The sequence below is a fragment of the Eurosta solidaginis genome, chromosome 4, assembly GCF_040869045.1.
Source record: "Eurosta solidaginis isolate ZX-2024a chromosome 4, ASM4086904v1, whole genome shotgun sequence".
Taxonomy (NCBI): Eukaryota; Metazoa; Arthropoda; class Insecta; order Diptera; family Tephritidae; genus Eurosta; species Eurosta solidaginis.
In genome coordinates, this window is record NC_090322.1 from 153,955,108 (window position 1) to 153,977,493 (window position 22,386).

Consider the following 22,386-nt stretch of genomic DNA (forward strand, 5'->3'; position numbering starts at 1 on the left):
TCGGTGGCCATGGATTTTGAGGGTGGGTAAAGCACCGGGCGTCGCAACACCACCCGCGGCGCCCCCTATGTATATTCGGCCCTTTTCTTTTTTATTTTTTAATTTTTTCAGCTTTTTTGTTATTGTTTGGTTTTTCACCGGTTTTTTTTTGAATTTGATTTTCAGCGTTAGTAACCGGCCATGTCCGGTTCGGTAGTATTTTTTGCGTCAGTTTTTTTTGAATTTGAATTTAAATTTGTGAATGTCAACGGTCTGTCCGTGACATCCGGTTCGGCCGGATGTTGTTTTATTTTGAATTTTTAAGCGTTTTGAGTTGTCTCTGCGCTTCTGTTAGGTTTTTTTTTGAATTTGACAGCTGCTCGTCTTGATAGGCATGATAGGAACTTTTTTCTGTTTATGGCGCAGGAACAGTAAGGTTGGCAAGGACCCGCCCCAGCCGACAATGACTAGCCACTGTGCACCACTACATCATGCCGACCGCCTTCCTTACTGATTCCACTGTAGATGCGTTACCATAACACCTTCCTTACTTGGTTTAGTTTTAAATACGGTGGCATCTCTATCTGAGCTAAATCAATCGTAATATTTTCCTGAAATAAATGTATCTACGAGTTTTCACAAATATTTTTCATTTAATGTATACATCGTAAATTTTTGTTTGACTCATAATACTGGGTTAAATTAAATAAGCATTAAGCTTAATAAAAATGAATTCCACTTTAAAATCTCGTTTTACACTTTCACTCAATAAAATAAAACTAATACAAAACTGATCTTTCATAACTTATTCAATTAAAAATCATCTCTCGCAGGTACATCGTTACAAAAAACATCCACAATTCCCCGAGCCTTCTGAATGCATACTCTGCAAAAAGGTATTCTTCGATAGTCAAATGTTGGAAAATCATATACCCACATGCAATCGTAAACCGATCACAGCAACTGGTGCTGTTGCCGAAAGTGCGGGTCCACCACCTGTCTACAAACACAAGACGGGCGATGATGATGATGATGAGGCAGGGGCGACGCAACACGAGACGAGCGGCATAATAACCACTAGCGCTTTAGGTGGTGGCGAACTAGAGATCACACCAATACCCGCAACATCTGGAGGTATGAAAATCAAACTTCCGGAAGTCGCATGTACTATATGTGGACAACGTTTTACCGATCAAGAACTATTCTCTAAACATATACAAATGCATGAAATGGAATTGTATACAGATAATCCATTGGCCGCAATGTTCGATACAGGCCCAGCAGATCCGAATCAATTTTATTTGGATCGGGTGAATGATAATGGCGAATACGCTTGCGATTTGTGTAATAAAACATTTACACAAATGACCGCACTTAAAGTGCATCGTAAATGGCATTTCAGAGGTGATAGCAAACAGGTGAGCTTTTGGGCTAGTGCAGTGAGGTTGGAAGCAAAATGCCCCATTGTTTTCGGCATTTACAAAATTTGAATGTTTGTGCAAGAAAGAACGAAAATTTCGCGTTGGATGTTGGCGTGTGTTAAGATTGGGATAGGACGGGAAGTTTAGGGTGCTGGTAGTTTATTTTCTGCACAGTATAATTAGCTGATAACATTAGTTTGCAGTAGTACAAAGCAGTCGCGCATGAAATTCATCGAGTAAACTAAATTCTTAGCATAATGAAAATATTATATGTGTCAAGTTAGATCCGTCTTTAAGTTGAAGTAAATTATAAGAATCTCTGTAAACAAACATATTTATTATAGATACTAGACCTCTAGAGGCATAGAACTCCCCCAGCGGGTTAGGGGGTCAGAATATACCCGCGGTAGGTATGCCTGTCGTAAGAGGCGACTAAAATACCAGATTCAAGGGGTTGTGTAGCGCAATTCTTTCAGGTGGACAGCGCAATATATAGCTTCTCCAAACCAATTGTCAACTGCACCTATACGCGGCGAATCCTGTTTCACTAACAGATGAGGCTCTGGGGACCCCAAGCTCGTCATGGAACTTGGAGGTGGGGAGGGAGGGATGGCATGAAGGTTTAATGTGGCCATATAACTCGTTCCGGAGATGGTCGGGCTAGCACCTTAATTGTGCTGTGTTACCGGAGCGTACCGGATCTGTATCCGGAAAACGACCATCACATCGATAACACTCCCCAAATCCTTCGGGGAGAAAATTTTGTTGAAAAAAAAAATACCCGACATTATTTGCTGTTCGATGTGTGACCCATTTACCAAATATTATTGGTCTAGGCGCAATAAACTAAGCTACAACAATTTTAAAAATGGTCCCTGGAGAAACAACAATACAGAAACAATGCCGAAATAATTACGATATAATCCTGAAAATGATCCCGAAATTATGCAAAAAACAATAGCGGAATAGTCCAAAACACAATACCTAAATGTTCCGGAGATAGTCATAAAATGATCTTGAGATAGCTTCAAAATGCTCCCGAAACAGTGTCAAAATGATCCATAAAATAATGCCGAAAAAACTTTGAAAACATCCAGAATGGTTCCAAAATGGCCTAGCTAATGGCGAACTGGTTATTTACACGAAATAATTCCTAACCCAACTATAAACAGGTCCGAAATAGTGCTCAATTACCTAACTATCCTGCAATAGTCCTGAATTCATCCCAAAATTAATCCCGTAATGATCCCGAACATTTTTAAAATCGTCTTTAAAGAGTTCCGAAAAGGTCCCGAAATAATTTCGAACTTAATCCCGATGCAATCCAAATAATCCTGAAATAGTTACAAATTTTTCCGAGCACATTTTCGAAACGGCACGAAATAATGCCGAAATGATTCCAAACTATTCCGAAAAGATCCCGAAAACCAAATCGGAATGATCTGAAGATACTCGCGAAATGGTAACCTCCAGCGGGTTAGAAAATACCCGCGGTAGGTATGCTTGTCGTAAGAGGCTACTAAAATACCAGATTGAAGGGGTTGTGTGGCGCAACCTTTTTAGGTTGCCAGCGCAATATAATATAGCTTTTCTTCTTGTCAACCCCACCTTCGAGCGGCGAATCCCGTTTCACTAACAGACGAGCCTCTGACGACCCCAAGGTCCTCATGGTACTTGGTGGTGGGGAGGGAGGGATGGCCTGAAGGTTTAATTTGGCCATATAAATCGTTTCCGTTGGTCGGGCTAGCACCTTAATGGAGCTGTGTTGCCGGAGAGTACCGGATCTGTATCCGGCAAAGGACCAATCACATCGATAACGCTCCCCAAAGCCTTCGGGGAGTAACCTTATCGCTACAACAACAACAACAACAAATGGTAACAAATAAGAACGATAACGGTAGGAATTTTGATACCATCCCGAACGAGTTCCGGAAAAGATTCAGCGATAATGGCTCCGAAACATTTGTGATATGATTCCGTAAAGAACTTAAATTATCCTGCAACAGATTTGAAATGATTCCAAAAGAAAATTGTCTCAAAACTAAATCGAAACAATCATACAGGTATTATCCTGAACTGGTCCTAGACCTCGATTTTTATAACTTATAGGCTTAATATTATTTTTCATGTGCGTGACAATATCTTGACATCCAAAGTTTCATATGTATGTTTTCTAACCGCCACATCTTTAATCGCTCTCGAATGCGCATACACTTTTTAGCTATCAAAATTGTACAACTCGGCATTTTAGCATTTCATAACGCGTCCTCCGCACCAGTCACAAAATAAATTTAAATATAGTTGTCTATATACCCCAATCAAGAATGTTTGGATTAATTTATTTTATTTCCCTCAGAACCAAGCCGACGTGGATCATTCAGCCAATGCAATGAACCACCACCACAATCAACCAGCATCGCAGATCCAGACCAACCATCTACATCCACTGGGATTACAAGCAGTGGGCCTTATGCCCAATCCACACCACCAGCACAAGTTTTCAAAATCCCTGAAACGCAGACGCGAACTTAAATGTGAATATTGCCCCTCAACATTCATTAGCAACAATAACCTGCGACGTCACATCTATGAATTGCACAAAGATGAAATTGGTAATTTAATAGTGCCACCAAAAATAGAGACCGATCCATATTTGCAATGTCGTCGTTGCAAGCTGAAATTCGAAACAAAAAGTGAATGGATTGACCATAAAGTAGCAGATGCGCGTGTTACTAAACCATTCGGTCCTTTCCAATGGGGTTGTGATTTATGTGGGGAATATGTATCGCGTAAAGAGAAATTAATTAATCATATTAATAATCATTTGAAGGAGAGAGAAATTGTGCCAGTGGAAGATCAGCAGCAAGAACATCAGGCGAGCACAGAGAAGGACCAGGCAAATGCGGGGAAAGTAAAATCGACAGCGATTATAAAGGCAGATGCAGATGATGAAAAGAGTGTGGAGGTTAAACGAGAAAAAGAGGATATTGAGTTAAATAATGTTGGTATTAAAGCTGAGGAAAAGTCTGAAGAGGAGGAGGGTGGGGATGTGGGTGAAGAAGACGCGCGTGGGCAAGCATTCGAGGCACAAAGACACATTAATGACGAAGCAGATGTTAATGATACGGATGAAGATGATGATGATTTTGAAGATGTAGGCGATTTGATGCAAGTCGATGAGAATGAGCATAGTAGAGGAGGTGCAGCACATCAAAATGATGAGGATGATGAGGTAGGCGGTGTTGAAGACGATGCTGAAGATGATGACGATATTGATATGGATAATGAAGAATCCAATGACATTGCGACTACAACGAATGGCCGTGGTAATGGTGGTGCATATGGACGTGAAGGAGCACCGGTTGTATCACAAGCAACTATTGAACCAATACGAAATTCAACCGATAGCACAGAAGACACTTCGGGTGATGAAGATGACGACGATGATGATGATGACGATGATGAAGAGGGTGTCGATGACAACAACAGTGATTCGGATAGTGATAGTGCGGATAGTGGTGATGATAGTTCATCGCAAGCATCGAAAACACCAGCGCTAGCGCCGCGAGCACGTTTCGCGTGTGACCTTTGTCGGTTATTCTTTGACTCGCAGCAGGAACTGCAAAAGCATGTGAAAATGCATTTCCTTAATGGTCCAGGTTCGGTGTCATTAACTGAAATCAAACCAAAAAGTGGAAATAAGTCAAGTCGTAGCAGTAGCAGTGATGTGGTAGCGGTGTAGTAGTAATTTTCAAGTGCGCTCGCACTACCTGCACTGCTACAACAACAACAACAACAACCTGCTACCTGCCTATGTTAGTTGCTTTTTGTTTTAATTTATTCTTATGCAAAACAAATTGTTTTAAAATAGCTTTTTTTTAACTTTAATGTAATAAATAAGCAGCCGCTGCTGCAGATTGCATGATTTTCACCTGCTCAGGGTGGTAGATGTGAAAACACATTTATGCAAAGCTTGAAGCGTTTTTTAGTTTTTTGATCAAACTTTTTTTATAGCAATACAATGAAAAGATAATAGTTTGGCGAGGAGATTTATGCCAATTTTTTCCGATTTGTCGACCAACCACGCCGTTTAAACAAAAAAAATTGATGCTACTAGCCACAAGATAGGAAATTTTTTCACAATCGAGTCGCCCCTGGTAAGTGCTTGGCAAACTTTTCAAGTATGTGTCTGCAGCCATGAAATGGTCGGTACAGCTAATTCTTTTAATAATTAAGAGGAGCACGGCACAAATTGCTCGGCCTAATGTCTTAGGCTCATTCCATTTCAAGACACCCGGTCCGCACAGGACATGATTTTTGATTTCAATGAAATTTTAATATGTTGTTCTTTGCTCAAAATAATGAAACACGTGTTTTTTTTGCCTGAAAAAAAAATTTTTTTCGTATTTATCGGCAATTGAATTCGATAAAATGCAATCGATATTTTATTCACCTATTTTTTCAACTGTCAATAACTTTGTCAAAAATTGACAGATTCTCATGATTTTTTCTTTGAAATGTTCGTTATTACTTACTTTTTCTTTTATATAAATTTATAAATAATTGGATATTGTTAAAAAAAATTATTTTTTTAGTATTTAGTAAAAATGTATGACTTTCCATATCGAGTGAACAGTTTATTTCAACATGGGTAAATATCCATTAGCCAAATTAGTTGTTTTCGAAATATGAATTTTTGAATATTAAAATTTGTTTCGCCATATATTGATGCAATACATATCAGCATAAAAGGCGATCAATGCCAAATGCTTAAAATTAATTAAAATATCACATTTATTATTGAAACCATTTCTTATTATTTTTCAGAATTACAGTGATTTTGTAACAGGACATCGCAAAGGCTCTTGTGACGGTATTGGAGGTTTAGTGAAATATTTTGCCATATTCTGAAAAATAACAACAAATTAATGTTTTAAATAAGAAATGTGATATTTTAATTAATTTTAAGCATTTGGCATTGATCGCCTTGTATGCTGATATGTATTGCATCAATAAATGTGGGAAAAATGTTTAATATTCAAAAATTCTTATCTCGAAAGCAACGAGTTTTGGCTAATAGGCATTTGGCCAAGTTGAAATACGCACTGTTCACTAAATATAGAAAAACTTTGAACAAAAAAAATAACCTTTTTGGAAAAATTAATATTTGAAAAAAGTAATAAATTTTTACTAAATTCTAAAAAAAATTTTTTTGTAAACTATATGCTATTGTTTATAAATTTATATAAAAGAAAAAGTATTAACGAACATTTCAAAGATCATGAGAATCGGTAAATTTTTGACAAAGTTATTGACAGTGAAAAAAATAGGTGAATAAAATATCGATTGCATTTTATCGAATTCAATTGCCGATAAATCCGAAAAAAAAAATTTGTTGAGGCAAAAAAAAAAAACACGTGTTTCATTATTTTGACCAAAGAACAACATATTAAAATTTCATCGAAATCAAAAATCATGTCCTGCGCGGACCGGGTGTCTTGAAATGGAATGAGCCCCTAGAATTTATCTGGACCAAAACAGCCCATTCGTAATCTAACTAATATTTTAAACTCATCAACTAATATATTCTTACCTTAAAACGTTAATATTTCTTTAACCTTATCCATAGCAATTATTTCGCTAAGTATCTGCCAATACAAAATTAAAGGTCATGAGTTCCACATGGCTATATAAATATTTTGGCCTAGGCATCGAATACGATTCAAGCCCATAATATGATTCTGTCTTCATAAATTGATGTTGTACAGTGCCGCACTCTAAAGGAATGCTTGCACTATATTACATTACAGCCTACTTTATTTACCTTAATTTGCTGTTGCTACAAAAAAGGTTTGTGTTATAGCATGCGAAATCGCTACAGTAGTTAGATTTAGGAAAAGATTGATAAATATATATGAAGAACAAACGCAACTTTTACTTTTATAACAGCATTGTAATCAGCATCTAATTTCAAAATGAAGTTGTATAAATAATAATTATAGATTTTGTTTGAATTAGTTTATAATTATTGCTTTAATAATGAACTTTTACTAAAATTATGAATTGTTAAATGTTAAAAATAACCACAATAAACACAACTAATGCAACTGCTTAGTAATATAAAAGAACATATAAATATAAGAAATCCGTAGTACTAGAATTTATTCGTAAACATTTCCAATAATTCAGAAAATATTGGTTAACTTTTCCTTATTTTTCCTGTTTTCCCTATCTCGTCAAAATGTTTTAAATGAACACATATAAATATTAACATAAATATTTCACTTGTAATAGTTATTTGTGGGCTGTGCGTTTAATTGAATTCACAAAATTTTGTTCAATCATTACTTTTGTTACTGAAACGATTAATTCTAATCAATTGCTTATACATATATATCTTACTCGATTAATCGTTTCAAGGCACAGCCCTAGTTTATTAACTCTTATGTTTTTTCATCGTTTATTGATACAATATAAAAAATGCGTTAAAAATAAATAATATTTAACTTTAGAAATAATCTACAAATTAGTTATATAAGGCTTCAACTGTAAACATATAAATAAATATGAATTCAGCAAAATATATAAATTTTATTAATTAAATGTAATAAAGAATGAAATATTTAATTAGAATCAAATTGTTTGTATTTCAAAACAGATTTTAATTTTTATACTCAGCTGAGCAGAGCTCACAGAGTATATTAACTTTATTCGCATAACGGTAATCCGTAACGGCATAAACTAATCGAGATAGATATAGACTTCTATATATCAAAATGATCTGGGCGAAAAAAAAAATTTATTTAGCCATGTCCATCCGTCTGTCCGTAAACAAGATAACTTGAGTAAATTTTGAGGTATCTTGATGAAATTTGGTATGTAGGTTCCTGCGCACTTATCTCTGATCGCGATTTAAAATGAACGAAATCGGACTATAACCACGCCCACTTTTTCGATATCGAAAATTTCGAAAAACCGAAAAATTGCGATAATTCATTACCAAAGACGGATAAAGCAATGAAACTTGGTAGGTGGGTTGACCTTATGACTTAGAATAGAAAATTAGTAAAATTTTTGGACAATGGGCTGGCACCGCCCACTTTTGAAAGAAGGTAATTTGAAAGTTTTGCAAGCCGTAATTTGGCAGTCGTTGAAGATATCATGATGAAATTTGACAGTAGCGTTACTTCTATTACTATATGTGTGCTAAATAAAAATTAGCAAAATCGGATGACGAACACGCCCACTTAAAAAATTTTTTTTAAATAAAATTATAACAAACAAGTAAGGAAGGTTAAGTTCGGGTGTAACCGAACATTACATACTCAGTTGAGAGCTATGGTGACAACATAAGGGAAAATAACCATGTAGGAAAATGAACCGAGGGAAACCCTGGAATGTGTTTGTATGACATGTGTATCAAATGAATTTAAAGAGTATTTTATGAGGGAGCGGGCCATAGTTCTATAGGTGGACGCCATTTAGGGATATAGCCATAAAGGTGGATCAGGGTTGACTCTAAAATGCGTTTGTACGATATGGGTATCAAATGAAAGGTGTTCAAGAGTATTTTAAAAGGGAGTAATCCTTAGTTCCATGGGTGGACGCTGGTTCGAGATATCGCCACAAAGGTGGACCAGGGGTGACCCTAGAATTTGTTTGTACAATATGGGCATCAAACGAATGATGTTAATGAGTATTTTAAAAGGGAGTGGGCCTTAGTTCTATAGGTGGATGCCGTTTCGAAATATCGCCATAAAGGTGGACCAGGGGTGACTCTAGAATGTGTTTGTACGATATGGGTATCAAATTAAAGGTATTAATGAGGGTTTTAAAAGGGAGTGGTGGTTGTTGTATAGGTGGTCGCCTTTTCGAGACATCGCCATAAAGGTGGACCAGGGGTGACTCTAGAATGCGTTTGTACGATATGGGTACCAAATGAAAGGTGTTAATGAGTATTTTAAAAGGGAGTAATCCTTAGTTCCATAGGTGGACGCCGTTTCGAGATATCGCCATAAAGGTGGACCAGGGGTGACCCTAGAATTTGTTTGTACAATATGGGCATCAAACGAAAGGTGTTAATGAGTATTTTAAAAGGGAGTGGGCTTTAGTTCTATAGGTGGACGGCGTTTCAAAATATCGCCCTAAAGGTAGACCAGGGGTGACTCTAGAATGTGTTTGTACGATATGGGTATCAAATTAAAGGTATTAATGAGGGTTTTAAAAGGGAGTGGTGGTTGTTGTATAGGTGGTCGCATTTTCGAGATTCGCCATAAAGGTGGACCAGGGGTGACCCTAGAATTTGTTTGTACAATATGGGTATCAAAAGAAAGGTGTTAATGAGTATTTTTAAAAGGGAGTGGGCCTTCGTTCTATAGGTGTTTAGAATATGTTTGTACAATATGGGTATCAAATGAAAGGTGTTAATGAGTATTTTAAAAGGGCGTGGGGCTTAGTTCTATAGGTGGACACCTTTTCGAGATATCGCCATAAAGGTGGACCAGGAGTGACTCTAGAATGAGTTTGTACGATATGGGTATCAAGTTAAAGGTATTAATGAGAGTTTTAAAAGGGAGTGGTGGTAGTTGTATATGTGAAGGCGTTTTCCAGATATCGACCAAATGTGTTGGATACCGCTAATTTATTTATATATGTAATACCTGCCAAGATTTTAAAGGTTTTTTATTTCGCCCTGCAGAACTTTTTCATTTTCTTCTACTTTTCTAAAGTTATATTTCGCGTCAATAAAACAATCCAATTACCTTACCATGTTTCATCCCTTTTTTCGTATTTGGTATAAAACTATGGCATTTTTTTCATTTTTCGTAATTTTCGATATCGAAAAAGTGGACGTGGTCATAGTCGGATTTCGTTAATTTTTCATACCAAGATAAAGTGAGTTCAAGTAAGCACGTGAACTAAGTTCATTAAAGATATGTCGATTTTTGCTCAAGTTATCGTGTTTACGGCCATGCGGAACGACAGACGGACGACTGTGTATAAAAAATGGGCGTGGCATCAACCGATTTCGCCATTCACAAAAAACAGTTAACGTCATAAAATCTATGCCCCTACCAAATTTCAAAAGGATAGGTTAATTTTTGTTCGACTTATGGCGTTAAAAGTATCCTATACAAATTAAATGAAAAAGGACGGAGCCACGCCCATTTTGAAATTTTCTTTTATTTTTGTATTTTGTTGTACATGGAAGACTGAAGTCAGAATGTAGTATTGATCCCAATGTACTAAATGAATATTTTAATAGCGCAAGTAAAAACAGTGAAAGTCCTCCGGCGCAAGACTACACAGTGCAACATGAGCTGAGTGAGGAGTTCAATTTCGTTGGTGTCACTGAGACAGAAGTTGTTACTTCAGTCATGGCCATTAAGTCCAATGCAGTTGGAGAGGACGGAATTTCCTTAAAATTCGTCAAGCTGGTATTGCCTTTCATCCTGGGAACGCTAACACATGTAATTAATCATATTTTCACTGTCTCATCTTTTCCTTCTGCATGGAAAATGGCTATCATAATCCCTGTTGCGAAGAAGAATACTCCCACTAACCCTTCTGATTACAGGCCGATAAGTATTTTGCCGACCTTTTCTAAAGTGTGTGAGTCTTTAATGGCCTCTCAAATATTGTCGTTCATACAAAGACATAATCTTTTGTCTCCTTTACAGTCAGGGTTTAGACCTAAGAATAGCTGTGCTACAGCTATGATGAAAATAATGGACGACATTCGTATAAAATTTGATGATGGAGATCTGACTCTTCTTTGCCTTTTGGATTTTTCTAAGGCATTTGACTTGGTAAGCCATGATCTACTTTGTAAAAAGCTGAAAAACTACTTTGCATTTTCAAATAGTGCCTTTAAACTTATGGCCAGCTATCTTACAGGAAGATCTCAAAGGGTATAGGGTAGAGCTGGGTCTTCGTTGTCAAGTGGTGTTGGATCCGGAGTTCCACAGGGGTCTATACTTGGTCCGCTCTTGTTTAGTCTTTTTGTTAATGATGTGTTCTCTGTGTGCCACTATGTCAGTGTGCATGCCTATGCTGATGACATTCAGTTGTATTTGTCCAGTCGAATTGGTCTTGTCGAGGATTTGTGCTTTAAAATAAACTGTGATCTGCTAGCCATTTCCGAATGGGCCCGGAAAAATTGTCTCCGTCTAAACACGTCCAAGTCGTATGTGTTACCCATCAGTAATAGTACTGTCCATGTTGAAGATATTCCCAAGCTTTTTGTTGGTAATAACTGTCTCATGTTTACTGACAAGATACAAAATTTGGGTTTTATTATGAATTCTTCGCTGAGCTGTTTGAACCATATAAACAAAGTTGTAAGCAACGTGTACACTGTTTTGCGCAGGCTAAGTATGTCAGCCTCGTTTACACCGTTAGACATAAGAAAAAAATTAGCTGTGCAATTAATTCTACCTCATATTACTTATTCCGATCTTGTATATAGTAAGCTGGACTCTGTCTCTTCTCATAAAATTCTAGTGCTGTTCAATAATGTTACCCGCTACGTGTACGGCTTAAAGCGATATGACCACATCTCCTTGTGGAAGAATAAACTTCTGGGATGCAGTATCTTAGATTATCTTGCAGCTAGGAACTGTATATTCCTGTATAAGCTTATTGAATTCAAAACTCCTAGCTATCTTTAGAAGAAGCTAAAATTCACAAGATCTAATAGGCATCATAATTTAATTCTCTCTAAGTACTCCTACTTATCTTCTTCGCGGTTGTTCTTTGTTCATGCTGTGAGACTATGGAACTCCATTCCTGAATCTATTAAGGCAATCATAAATCGAGGTAACTATAAGATCGTTATACAGAATTACTTTGGAACTAATGGGTAAATGTAACTGCGGTTCAGCTCCATCCTATTTCTATTTCTATCTCAGTGTGCTATTCTAAGTCCTTACTTCTTTGAAGTAAAATCTTATTTTCTCCAACAAATACCATATTTAATTCTCATACATTCTAATATAAACATACGCAATTAGTTATATATAAATATTTTTAAGTTATTATTTTTTATAATTCCTGTATTTACCTATAAGTTGATGTACTATAAAAGACTATGTCTTAACGATACAGCCATTCTTTACTATATAAATAAATAAATAAATAAATATCATTACTGGAGTTGAATGTTGACATAATTTACTTATATACTGTAAAGATATTAAATTTTTTGTTAAAATTTTACTTTAAAAAAAATTTTTTTTTTAAGGTGGGCGGGGTCCTTCTCCGATTTTGCTAATTTTTATTAAGCGTACAAATAGTAATAGAAGTAACGTTCCTGCCAAACTTCATCATGATATCTTCAACGACTGCCAAATTACAGCTTGCAAAAGTTTTAAATTACTTTCTTTTAAAAGTGGGCGGTGCCACGCACATTGTCCAAAATTGTACTAATTTTCTATTCTGCGTCATAAGTTCAACTCATCTACCAAGTTTCGTCGCTTTATCTGTCTTTTGTAATGAATTATCGCACTTTTTCGGTTTTTCGAAATTTTCGATATCGAAAAAGTGGGCGTGGTTATAGTCCGATATCGTTCATTTTAAATAGCGACCTGAGATGAGTGCTCAGGAACCTACATACCATATTTCATCAAGATACCTCAAAATTTACTCAAGTTATCGTGTTAACGGACGGACGGACGGACGGACATGGCTCAATCAAATTTTTTTTCGATCCTGATTATTTTGATATATGGAAGTCTATATCTATCTCGATTCCTTTATATATGTACAACCAACCGTTATCCAATCAAACTTAATATACTCTGTGAGCTCTGCTCAACTGAGTATAAAAATTGAATATCTTTACAGTATATAAGTAAATTATGTCAACATTCAACTCCAGTAATGATATAGTGCAGCAAAATACAAAAATAAAAGAAAATTTCAAAATGGGCGCGGCTCCGCCCTTCTAATTTGTCTAGAATACTTTTATTGTCATAAGTCGAACAAAAATTTACCAATCCTTGTGAAATTCTTTAAGGGCATAGCTTCTATGACGATTACTGTTTTCTGTGAAAATGGGCGAAATTGGTTGAAGTCACGCCCAGTTTTTATACGCAGGCGACCGTCTGTCCTTCCGCTGGGCCGTTAACACGATAACTTGCGCAAAAAACGATATTTCTTTAATAAACTTAGTTCACGTACTTATCTGAACTCACTTTATCTTGGTATAAAATATGGCCGAAATCCGACTATGACCACGCCCACTTTTCCGATATCGAAAATTACGAAAAATGAAAAAAATGCCATAATTCTAAACCAAATATGAAAAAAGGGATGAAACATTGTAACTGGATTGGTTTATTAACGCAAAATATTACTTTAGAAAAAACTTTGTAAAATCGGTGTGACACCTACCATATTAAGTAGAATAAAAAGAAAAAGTTCTGCAGGGAGAAATCAAAAGCCCATGGAATCTTGACAGGAATATTCGTGGTATTACATATATAAATAAATTAGCGGTACCCGACAGATGATATCTCAAAAATGCATTCACATATACAACTAGGGGCCACTCCCTTTTAAAACCCTCATTAATACCCTTAATTTGATACCCATATCGTACAAACACATTCTAGAGTCACCCCTGGTCCACCTTCATGGCGATATCTCGAAAAGGCGTCCACCTCTAGAACTAAGGCCCATTCCCTTTCAAATAATCATTAAAACCTTTCATTTGATACTCATATCGTACAAACTCATTCTAGAGTCACCCCTGGTCCACCTTTATGGCGATATCCCGAAATGGCGTCCACCTATAGAACGATGGCCCAGTCCCTTTTAAAATACTCTTTAATACCTTCCATTTGATACCCATATCATATATACACATTCCAGGGTTAGCCTAGGATCATTTTCCTACATGGTGATGTTCCCTTATTTTGTCTCCAAAGCTCTCAGCTGAGTATGTAATGTTCGGTTACATCCGAACTTAGCCTTCCTTACTTGTTTCAATTTAAATTTAATTTGCATGTTTTGCACTTTACTTGCACTGTTATTGCCTGCATAATTGTGATAACTTGTTCAATATAAATGCGGCATCACTACAGCTGTGACGAACAGTAGGTAAGGGATACAACAAATTAAATTTACAACATGGGCGTCCCAAATGTCGACCATTTTGAACATCCACGTCAATGGCACTACGCTACCGACTGTCTTACACCCCAAAATCTTGGGTGTGACGTTCGATCAGGATCTACATTTTGGTGAGCATGCAGCCACAATTGTACCAAAAATCCAGACCCGTAATAAAATCCCCAAATCTCTTACTGGCAGTACTTGGGGGAAAAGATAAAGAAGCGCTCATTACCTCTTACAAAGCAATTGGCCAGGCGATTGCATGCTACGCGTCCCCGATATGGTCGCCAAGCCTAAAGACTACTCACTGGAAGAAGCTACAGGCCTACGAAAATACTGCCCCAGAACACCATCTACATAATGAGGCGAGAATACTTCCCATCAGGGAGAGAAATGAAATGCTAACCAAACAGTTCCTGTTGAACACCCAGAAACCTGGGCATCCCAACAGACATCTGATTGATGAGCGAACACCGCCCAGGGTCTTAAGGAGTCATCTCCATAAGCATTATGAAGAAATACGGCACCTGAGAACACAGCCGTATGAAGCCAAAAAACACAAGCAGGTCCTCAGTGAACTTCACAGACAGTTGTTGGACCTCTATGTCAGGAATTGCCCCGTTAATCCTGTACTCAAAGAACAATACCCTAAACTTGCAGAAGAGGAACGCATACTACCTAGGGAAACGCGAGTCACTCAAGCTCAACTTCGATCTGAATACTGCAACAGGTTAAACTCTTACCTTTACAGGATCAACCCCGACATAAAAAATGTATGCCCTGCTTGCAATGTGTCCCCATATGACACCAACCATCTCTTCAATTGTAATGTGGAACCAACGCCTCTAGCACCCCTCTCATTATGGTCCACCCCTGTTGAAACAGCAAGTTTCCTTGGATATTGATATAAGTTATAGTTATAAGTTATAAGTTAAAGGATATTGATGACAATTTGGGATCGGTCACACCTATTGGATGGGGCGAAGCACTGCTACAACAACAACAACTACAACAAGCGCAAGAACGAAAAGCTAAGATGTTAAACTGTTGCTGTATTTTCTTGCTATTCATGTGTGTTGTGGACCACATCTTCGCTCTAGCGTCCGCAAATAAGCCCTTTGCCACAGTTGTTGTAGTTGTTGTTTTTGTAGCGGCAAAGATACTCTCCGGCGGTTTTGGGGTGTCATCGATATTGCTGACCCTTTGCCGGATATAAATCCGTTACTTTTCAAACAACTTTATGGTATAATCCCGACTATAACGGAAACGATTTTATAAAAACAAATTGAATATTCAAGGCCATTGCGCGCCCCACCCCGTAGTTTGCTGCGTAGCTTGGGGCCGCCAGAGCCTCGTCTACTAAAGAAACAGGATTCACCACGGGTAGGTGTGGTTGAAAATTGGGTTGGAAAATAGCACTGGATACCGATTGAAAGGGTTGCGCTCCACAACCCCTTGAATCCCTTTGCCACAGTCTTAACGAGTAGCAGCAATGGTATTCAGCAGGCATGCTTAACGAACGAAACGATATCATTTCGTTACGATAATCAACGTTAATAAACGAAACGAAGTCATTTCGTTAATTTGGCGTTCTTAACGAAATGACTTCGTTTCGTTTATTAACGTTGATTATCGTAACGAAATGATATCGTTTCGTTCGTTAAGCATGCCTGGTATTCAGCAAGCGACACAAAAAAACCGCTATTGCTCACGCCAAACGACGCCTCCAACTTTAACGTTCGCTTCTCACACCAAAATTTCCGCAGTTCGCGCAGGAGGAACGCTGAGCACTAGCCCTTACCCCGTCTGCCCTCGCATTAAGGGATTCATCGAACATGCTAGACTAGTTAAATAGCTCTTGGTCCTCGTGGTCGGCTGCGTGACTTCGTGCCTTGTTCGATGCCACTTTCCAAGCCCGTATTGCGAGTGTCCGTCGGAACATAATCGACTATTTATCGATTACTTCGTTTCCGTTTAAATTTGTTACAATGCAAATGAATTGTATCTTATACGAAACAGATTTTAATAATGTTTTTACTTTTCGGTGTATATAAAATAATTTTATCCATTATAGAGATTGTCGGTTATCACTCCATACCGCTGCATGTGCGGATTATTATAGATTGTTAGCGGTCGACTATCTATAGTTATCCAACATAAAACATGAAAGGGTAATCTTCAACCGCAGCATTCGTCGGGCCGTGGCGCGCCCACAACAGCGGGTTAAATGACATGAGGATTGCGACAGCTACATGATACGAAGTTTAGAACGGTGGAGAAAGTTACCCCCACCAAAGACGTAGGAAATTTTCAAAGATAGCCATACATATCCATTGCAAGTGCAAGGCTCATAAACTGGCGTTCGATGCTAACTCTCACATTTGACCATCTACCCATACTTCTCACTCTAGATCGACCAACCGGTGTCAAAAGGCGTGCCCACATTACCTTTAAAAGTGCTGCTTGGAGGACTTTGCTCTCATTTGCTTCTCTCCCCGTTACCACTGATGTCCGACAGGGAGAAAATGAGCGCCGCAAGATAATAGCTTAAAAGAATCAAAGAAATCAGATAAAATTTCTGAGCTGAAGCTGCAGGACTAGCAAGATCGTGATATTGTGCAACGGTTAAGCCCGAAAAACCCCCAATTAAGGGAGCTAAATGCTGGGATCATACAGCTTGTAGACGAACACACACTAGCCAAATGGGAAGAGCATAGCTAAAACTGTAACCCCCTTGGTAAGCTCTGGGCAATCGAGTAAATAAACGAAATAACGTTGCGTCCATCACGAACACGGAGGGTCACGAAGCCACCTAAAATCCGAAGTCCCCAAGAGTCCCTACGTTAGCTTCTTTCCCAGGTACAGCCCTCGCCATTTTCCATTTGTTAGGAATATAAAGACGAGCGCCAGGTGCTTACATCCCTCAAAGCCAAGGTTTTTAAACATCCGCATGAAAATCCCATCAGGGCCTACTGCTTTAGATGGTTCAGCAAGTGCAATGGCTTATTTAACTTCTATATCGGTGATGGTAATGGGAAAAGCGCTGCTGATGTTTCTCCCATTTCGCTCGCTTGTTTTGGTTCACAAGCAGCCGATGTGTAGGTTTATGACCTCGATTTGGTGGTCGCCAGGGTCTTGCTGTCTCACAAGGTCACACTCTCTCTGTAAATTGCGGCATCCGTTAGAAAAATCCGGATTATTGGAGTTCAACGACCTTGCGAAAAGCACGTTACCCTTGACGGCCAACAGTCGGGGTTGGGAGGACAGCAAAAAAATTATCTGTGTATGCTTTATATGAAGTTGATGAAATTGCTACGCTCAAATGTAATGAATTCAGCTTATCGTTTAAGCACGAGGAGTATAAGTTCAGTTGCCAATGTTATCATCGACTGTCAGCTGAGGTAGCGTATAATTCCTGTGCCTAGGATGGCGATATCTGGCGAGCTATGACAATTTCCTACTGTACGTGTGGGAACGTCCGTGTTTATCGTGCAGAACGACGTATTCTCTATTTGATCGGACAAAATCACACCCTCACTGTCTGTTTGTAGAAGAATATGTCACATTGAAATCGCCTTGAATAATGCGATTTTCGCCAGTGAGAAAAGCACTGATATCAGGGCAATATCCGCTAGGGAATCTAGTGACAGAGGGGATGCATATGTTGACGATTTCTAAGTTCGCATCGGCTGACCGGACAGCTATTTATTGACGCGCGATAATTTCTGTGGACGTAGTAGCCAAAACAAGTCCTCAAAGTAGATTTTACAGTGAGCTAAGTCTCTTGGATCGCAGTTAAATGGATGCTGTGCCGGTTCATGAAGTCTGTATATCTAGACTATCTCCGTGATCTTCCCAGTTAACCCATTACAGTGTAACTCCAACGGGGAAGACGTCACTACTGTGGTGGTATAAAACGCAGCAAAACCATTTCTGTAGGCCGAGGTTAGAGTCCACACCTTCCCGGAACAAGGCAGCATGAAGCAGTCCCGTTGCAAGGATCTGCTCTGAGGATGAAAATATCTGGGACAGACGCAACAAATGAAATGGGGTTACTCAGAAAAGACAGCCCATTGATCGGGAAAAATCGCGAGTCACTCCGGTTCATAGAACCGGCTGTCGGGGGAATCGAAAGGGTGAGTCTAGAACAGCTACGGCCAAAACGCGGTTCTGCTGGACAATGAGAGACTGAAGAGAATAAGTTGTTCACGCGTCTAAAAAATCAATGTTGCCAACGTATTGTAACGAATTAGTGCAATTCCGCTTATTTGCAACCTTCTGCTAACGTTCGTATCGCTAAATTGTTGAATAAAACACTCCAATATTCTGTATTAAAAAATGGTCCTTATTAAACTGATTTGAAAGTACTGCACAATTAAACTTCACTTCGCAACTGATAGCCTGTTTAAAACAACTGATTTCTGCTTACGCTGCTTTACCTCCTTTTATACTCTGTGATGTCTCGTTCGCATACTTCTAGGCGTTTCTTCTTCTAGAATTTACTACTTGTTTACCAGCTATAAACTCACCAGCTATAAACTACAGATGCACGTTTATAGCTTCTCATATGCGCGTGTATATGTGAGTGACACTTGCACAAATGATTGCCTACATTTGTGAGCATCTCAGATATATGCATGTGTATGTATGAGAAAAACTTTGCTGATGATTGCATACTTTTGTGAGCATCCCTCCGCTGCTGGCGTGTACATATGTGTATACATAATGATTGATTTGTTTATGTACATACAAGTCACTGCTTAGTATCGGCTTAGAGATGATAGTATCCCTTAGTGTTGCTAATATTCGTCACAGTATTGAAATCGAAAAAAGTGATTGTTTAATTATGGAAGGAAAAATGGACTTTTAAATATTAGCAGTAATGGTGAAATTGTATTGATTAATAGCGACTTACCCAGTTTAAGTACTTTAATTAATTGATATTTACCTAATATTTTAATTTTGAATTGATTACAAAGGGAATTTTATATGTTGCAAACAGTTGAGTGGAATTTGGAACGTCAGTTGAGTGTTCTGGGGAAATGATACGTTGAGCCAACTGTCAACAAGCAATCGATAAACCCGTTGAGTGAATGTAGAGGAACAATTTTGCGCTCACCAAGTTGACGTATAGCTCAACTGTTTGTAGAACTCAACGGTCCAACAGGTGCGGTTTGGAATGCGCCCATTGTAAAGGCCGCGGTACAATGACATTTTTCATATAGATGCGTTTAACACAAGCTTATGCATTCCAATAACATCGCCACAATCAACCAGAATGTTGCGTTTGTAAATATGAAGGAACTTCAGACTTGGCAATTGAAGTTTATTACGCCTTGCCCATTCACATACAAAATTTCGCGAAGCAATGTTGTAAACATTCTCCCTATACAACTAAAATACTTGTTAAGATATTTGGTGTCGTATTCGATTGTTATATTGCAGTTTTTAATTGTGAAAAATGTTAGAAAATTTACCAACCAGAAATAATTTCACTTGCAAAGTGTGCCAATCTTTTAGCCAAAGCAAATGTCAAATTCTTCTTCTTATTATTTGCTTGGACCAAAATTGGAGAGTTGGCTACTTTTCAATATCAGATGGCGCCAGTGTCGCTCTTTCTACCATTCTCCATAAAAATACGTACAATCTACTCATAATGCATAAGCATGTGTTAAAGTCTTCTATATGAAAAACTGCTTATGTGTCGGAGCTATAAAAAGTCTTGGAAATGGCGGGTGCAAAAAAGTGAAAGTGAAGTTATTGGTGAAAAAAGTATGTATTCCTAGACTCTAGAAGATATCGTTAATTGTTAGTTATAAGAACCTCCCTATTGTACGAATTCATAGTCAATTTAGAAGTTTTAATTTATGCATTTTCTTTATTATTACATATTAACATATCGAATTTATTGATGGTTTTAGTACATACAATTGCTAGATATATATGCATATAGTATATATATTTACTTAGTTATTTAAAAAGTGGTTTGATAATCCTCTTTTTATTTTACTAATATCTAAGACTTTTTATTGCTTGCACATATGTATGTACAGGTGTACATGTATATGTATTTATTATTTTATTTAATTATGTATATAGATATATTTTTCTTTAAATTAAGTAAATATTAATTATAGTGTAAATTTGTTTGTATTAAAATACTCTATAACATTTAGCACATATATCAATATTTTTAATTATATTTATAAAATAGATTTTTTTTAACTTAACTTATATTTTGTTGACGTAATTCGGATCCCAATTCTGAAACAGTTCAAACATTTAATAAACAAAATAGCCCAAATAAATGTTTTTCTTTGTTGTTTAGCAACAGGGTGGATAGTTCGTGCATATTAGCGAGATTTTCTGTCATAACTTGAAAAAGTTTGGTTTGAAACAAACCGGTTTCGGCATTGTGCTATCTTTTTTAGAAAATTGACCTAAAGGCAACATAACGTAAATTTTGGTTTACCTAAAAAACAATTCGACACGGTATTGCGGAAAATTACACCACTATACATTTTTTTATTGTAGTCATATGATATTATGATTCTCCTTATCTGTCGCGGCCGCAAGGGCTTCAGTGTTGAAACCAAGGCGAATTCAGTACCAGGGGGTCAATTCCCTAACTGTGAAAAACTGAAAAATGTACACTCATTGAAAACTCATTTGCATATACAATTTACAGTTTAAATTTTCATGCGAATCTGTAAATTATTGTGCACATTGTTTTGCTGAATGGACGCTGAATGTAAAAGTCTTATGTCAGTGAGAAAATATTCATCAAACGCCATGAAAATAAAAAAGTCATTCTGCAACAGTGCGTATGAGTTCTGAATGTCACAATAGTGTACACTGGCTGCAAAGAAAACTCACGAAGTTTTTACCAGTGAGTTCTTTTGTTCACAGTTTTGCTTTACAGAATCAGAATTTCACAGTTTACACAATTTCCTGTGTACACTTTAAAACTCACAGTTAGCGAATAGGGCCCCAGGTGTTGTTATCCCAACAGCTGATTGCTTTTTCTTGATTATTTTCCATATACCGCCTTGTACTTTAATATGCTCGTTAATCGAAATCATTTAAAATTGTTTCTTGACTTGGCATTCTTCTGCACGGAAAATGCGTTGAATTCGCTTTACCACCACCTGGTATGGTTTCGACATGGCCTTGGTAAAACAAGATGTCATCAGTGCAAATTTTCTTTGACTTGACGTTCTGCTGTACGGCGAATTGCTTTTGAATTTTTTGCCATCACCTTGTATCTTCGGCTGATTGCTTCTCTTGATAATTTCCATACACCGCCTTAAGATAAAAAAATTTGTGGTTTCAATGGTGTGTTAAATTTTATCGAATATTAAAGAATTGATGAGCTTAACACCGATTACTGAAATAAGCTGAAATAAGCTAGAAAGCTGCTATAAACAGGATAGCCTAGTGGTTAAGGCAACTGCAGTTTCACCGAGTAAAACTCGGTTCAAATCTCGGTGAAACCTTTGATCGAATTACGAAATTTTCTGACGATGATTCCTAAACGGTACCATCGCAATATACCACTAAATGTTCTTTCAAAACATAAGTGTTGAGTGGAATAGCACCCTATTTTGGCTGCCTTTTCGAAAACGACCTATCTGAGAAAACTTCAATAACGCGCTATCTCAGAATTTGTTTTAATATCACCCTATCTAGCATGATGGAGTTATGCTATCTAGGCTCAAACTCAATACATTTTGACATTAGCTGGGGTCTTTATAAAAAAAAAATTCTGAGCTAGGGCGCTCTTACACCAAATTCTGGGATAGCGTATTGTTGAAACAAGTTCTGAAATAGGACGTTATTCAAACGTTCTCTGAGATAGGGCGTTTTCGAA

At 37.5% G+C, this 22,386-nt stretch overlaps 1 protein-coding gene across 3 annotated transcripts in view; it reads left to right on the plus strand.

Annotated features, from left to right (window-relative positions):
- The window catches only part of hang (hangover), a 111,214-nt gene extending 103,229 nt beyond the window's left edge, over positions 1-7,985 (plus strand). For all 3 annotated transcript variants that reach the window (XM_067783468.1, XM_067783470.1, XM_067783469.1), the window contains exons 7-8: positions 813-1,397; positions 3,757-7,985. In XM_067783468.1, the coding sequence (XP_067639569.1) occupies positions 813-1,397; positions 3,757-5,142 (1,971 nt within the window). In that variant the 3' untranslated portion in view covers positions 5,143-7,985. The remainder of the gene's footprint in view (positions 1-812; positions 1,398-3,756) is intronic.
- Positions 7,986-22,386: the final 14,401 nt, after the last annotated feature.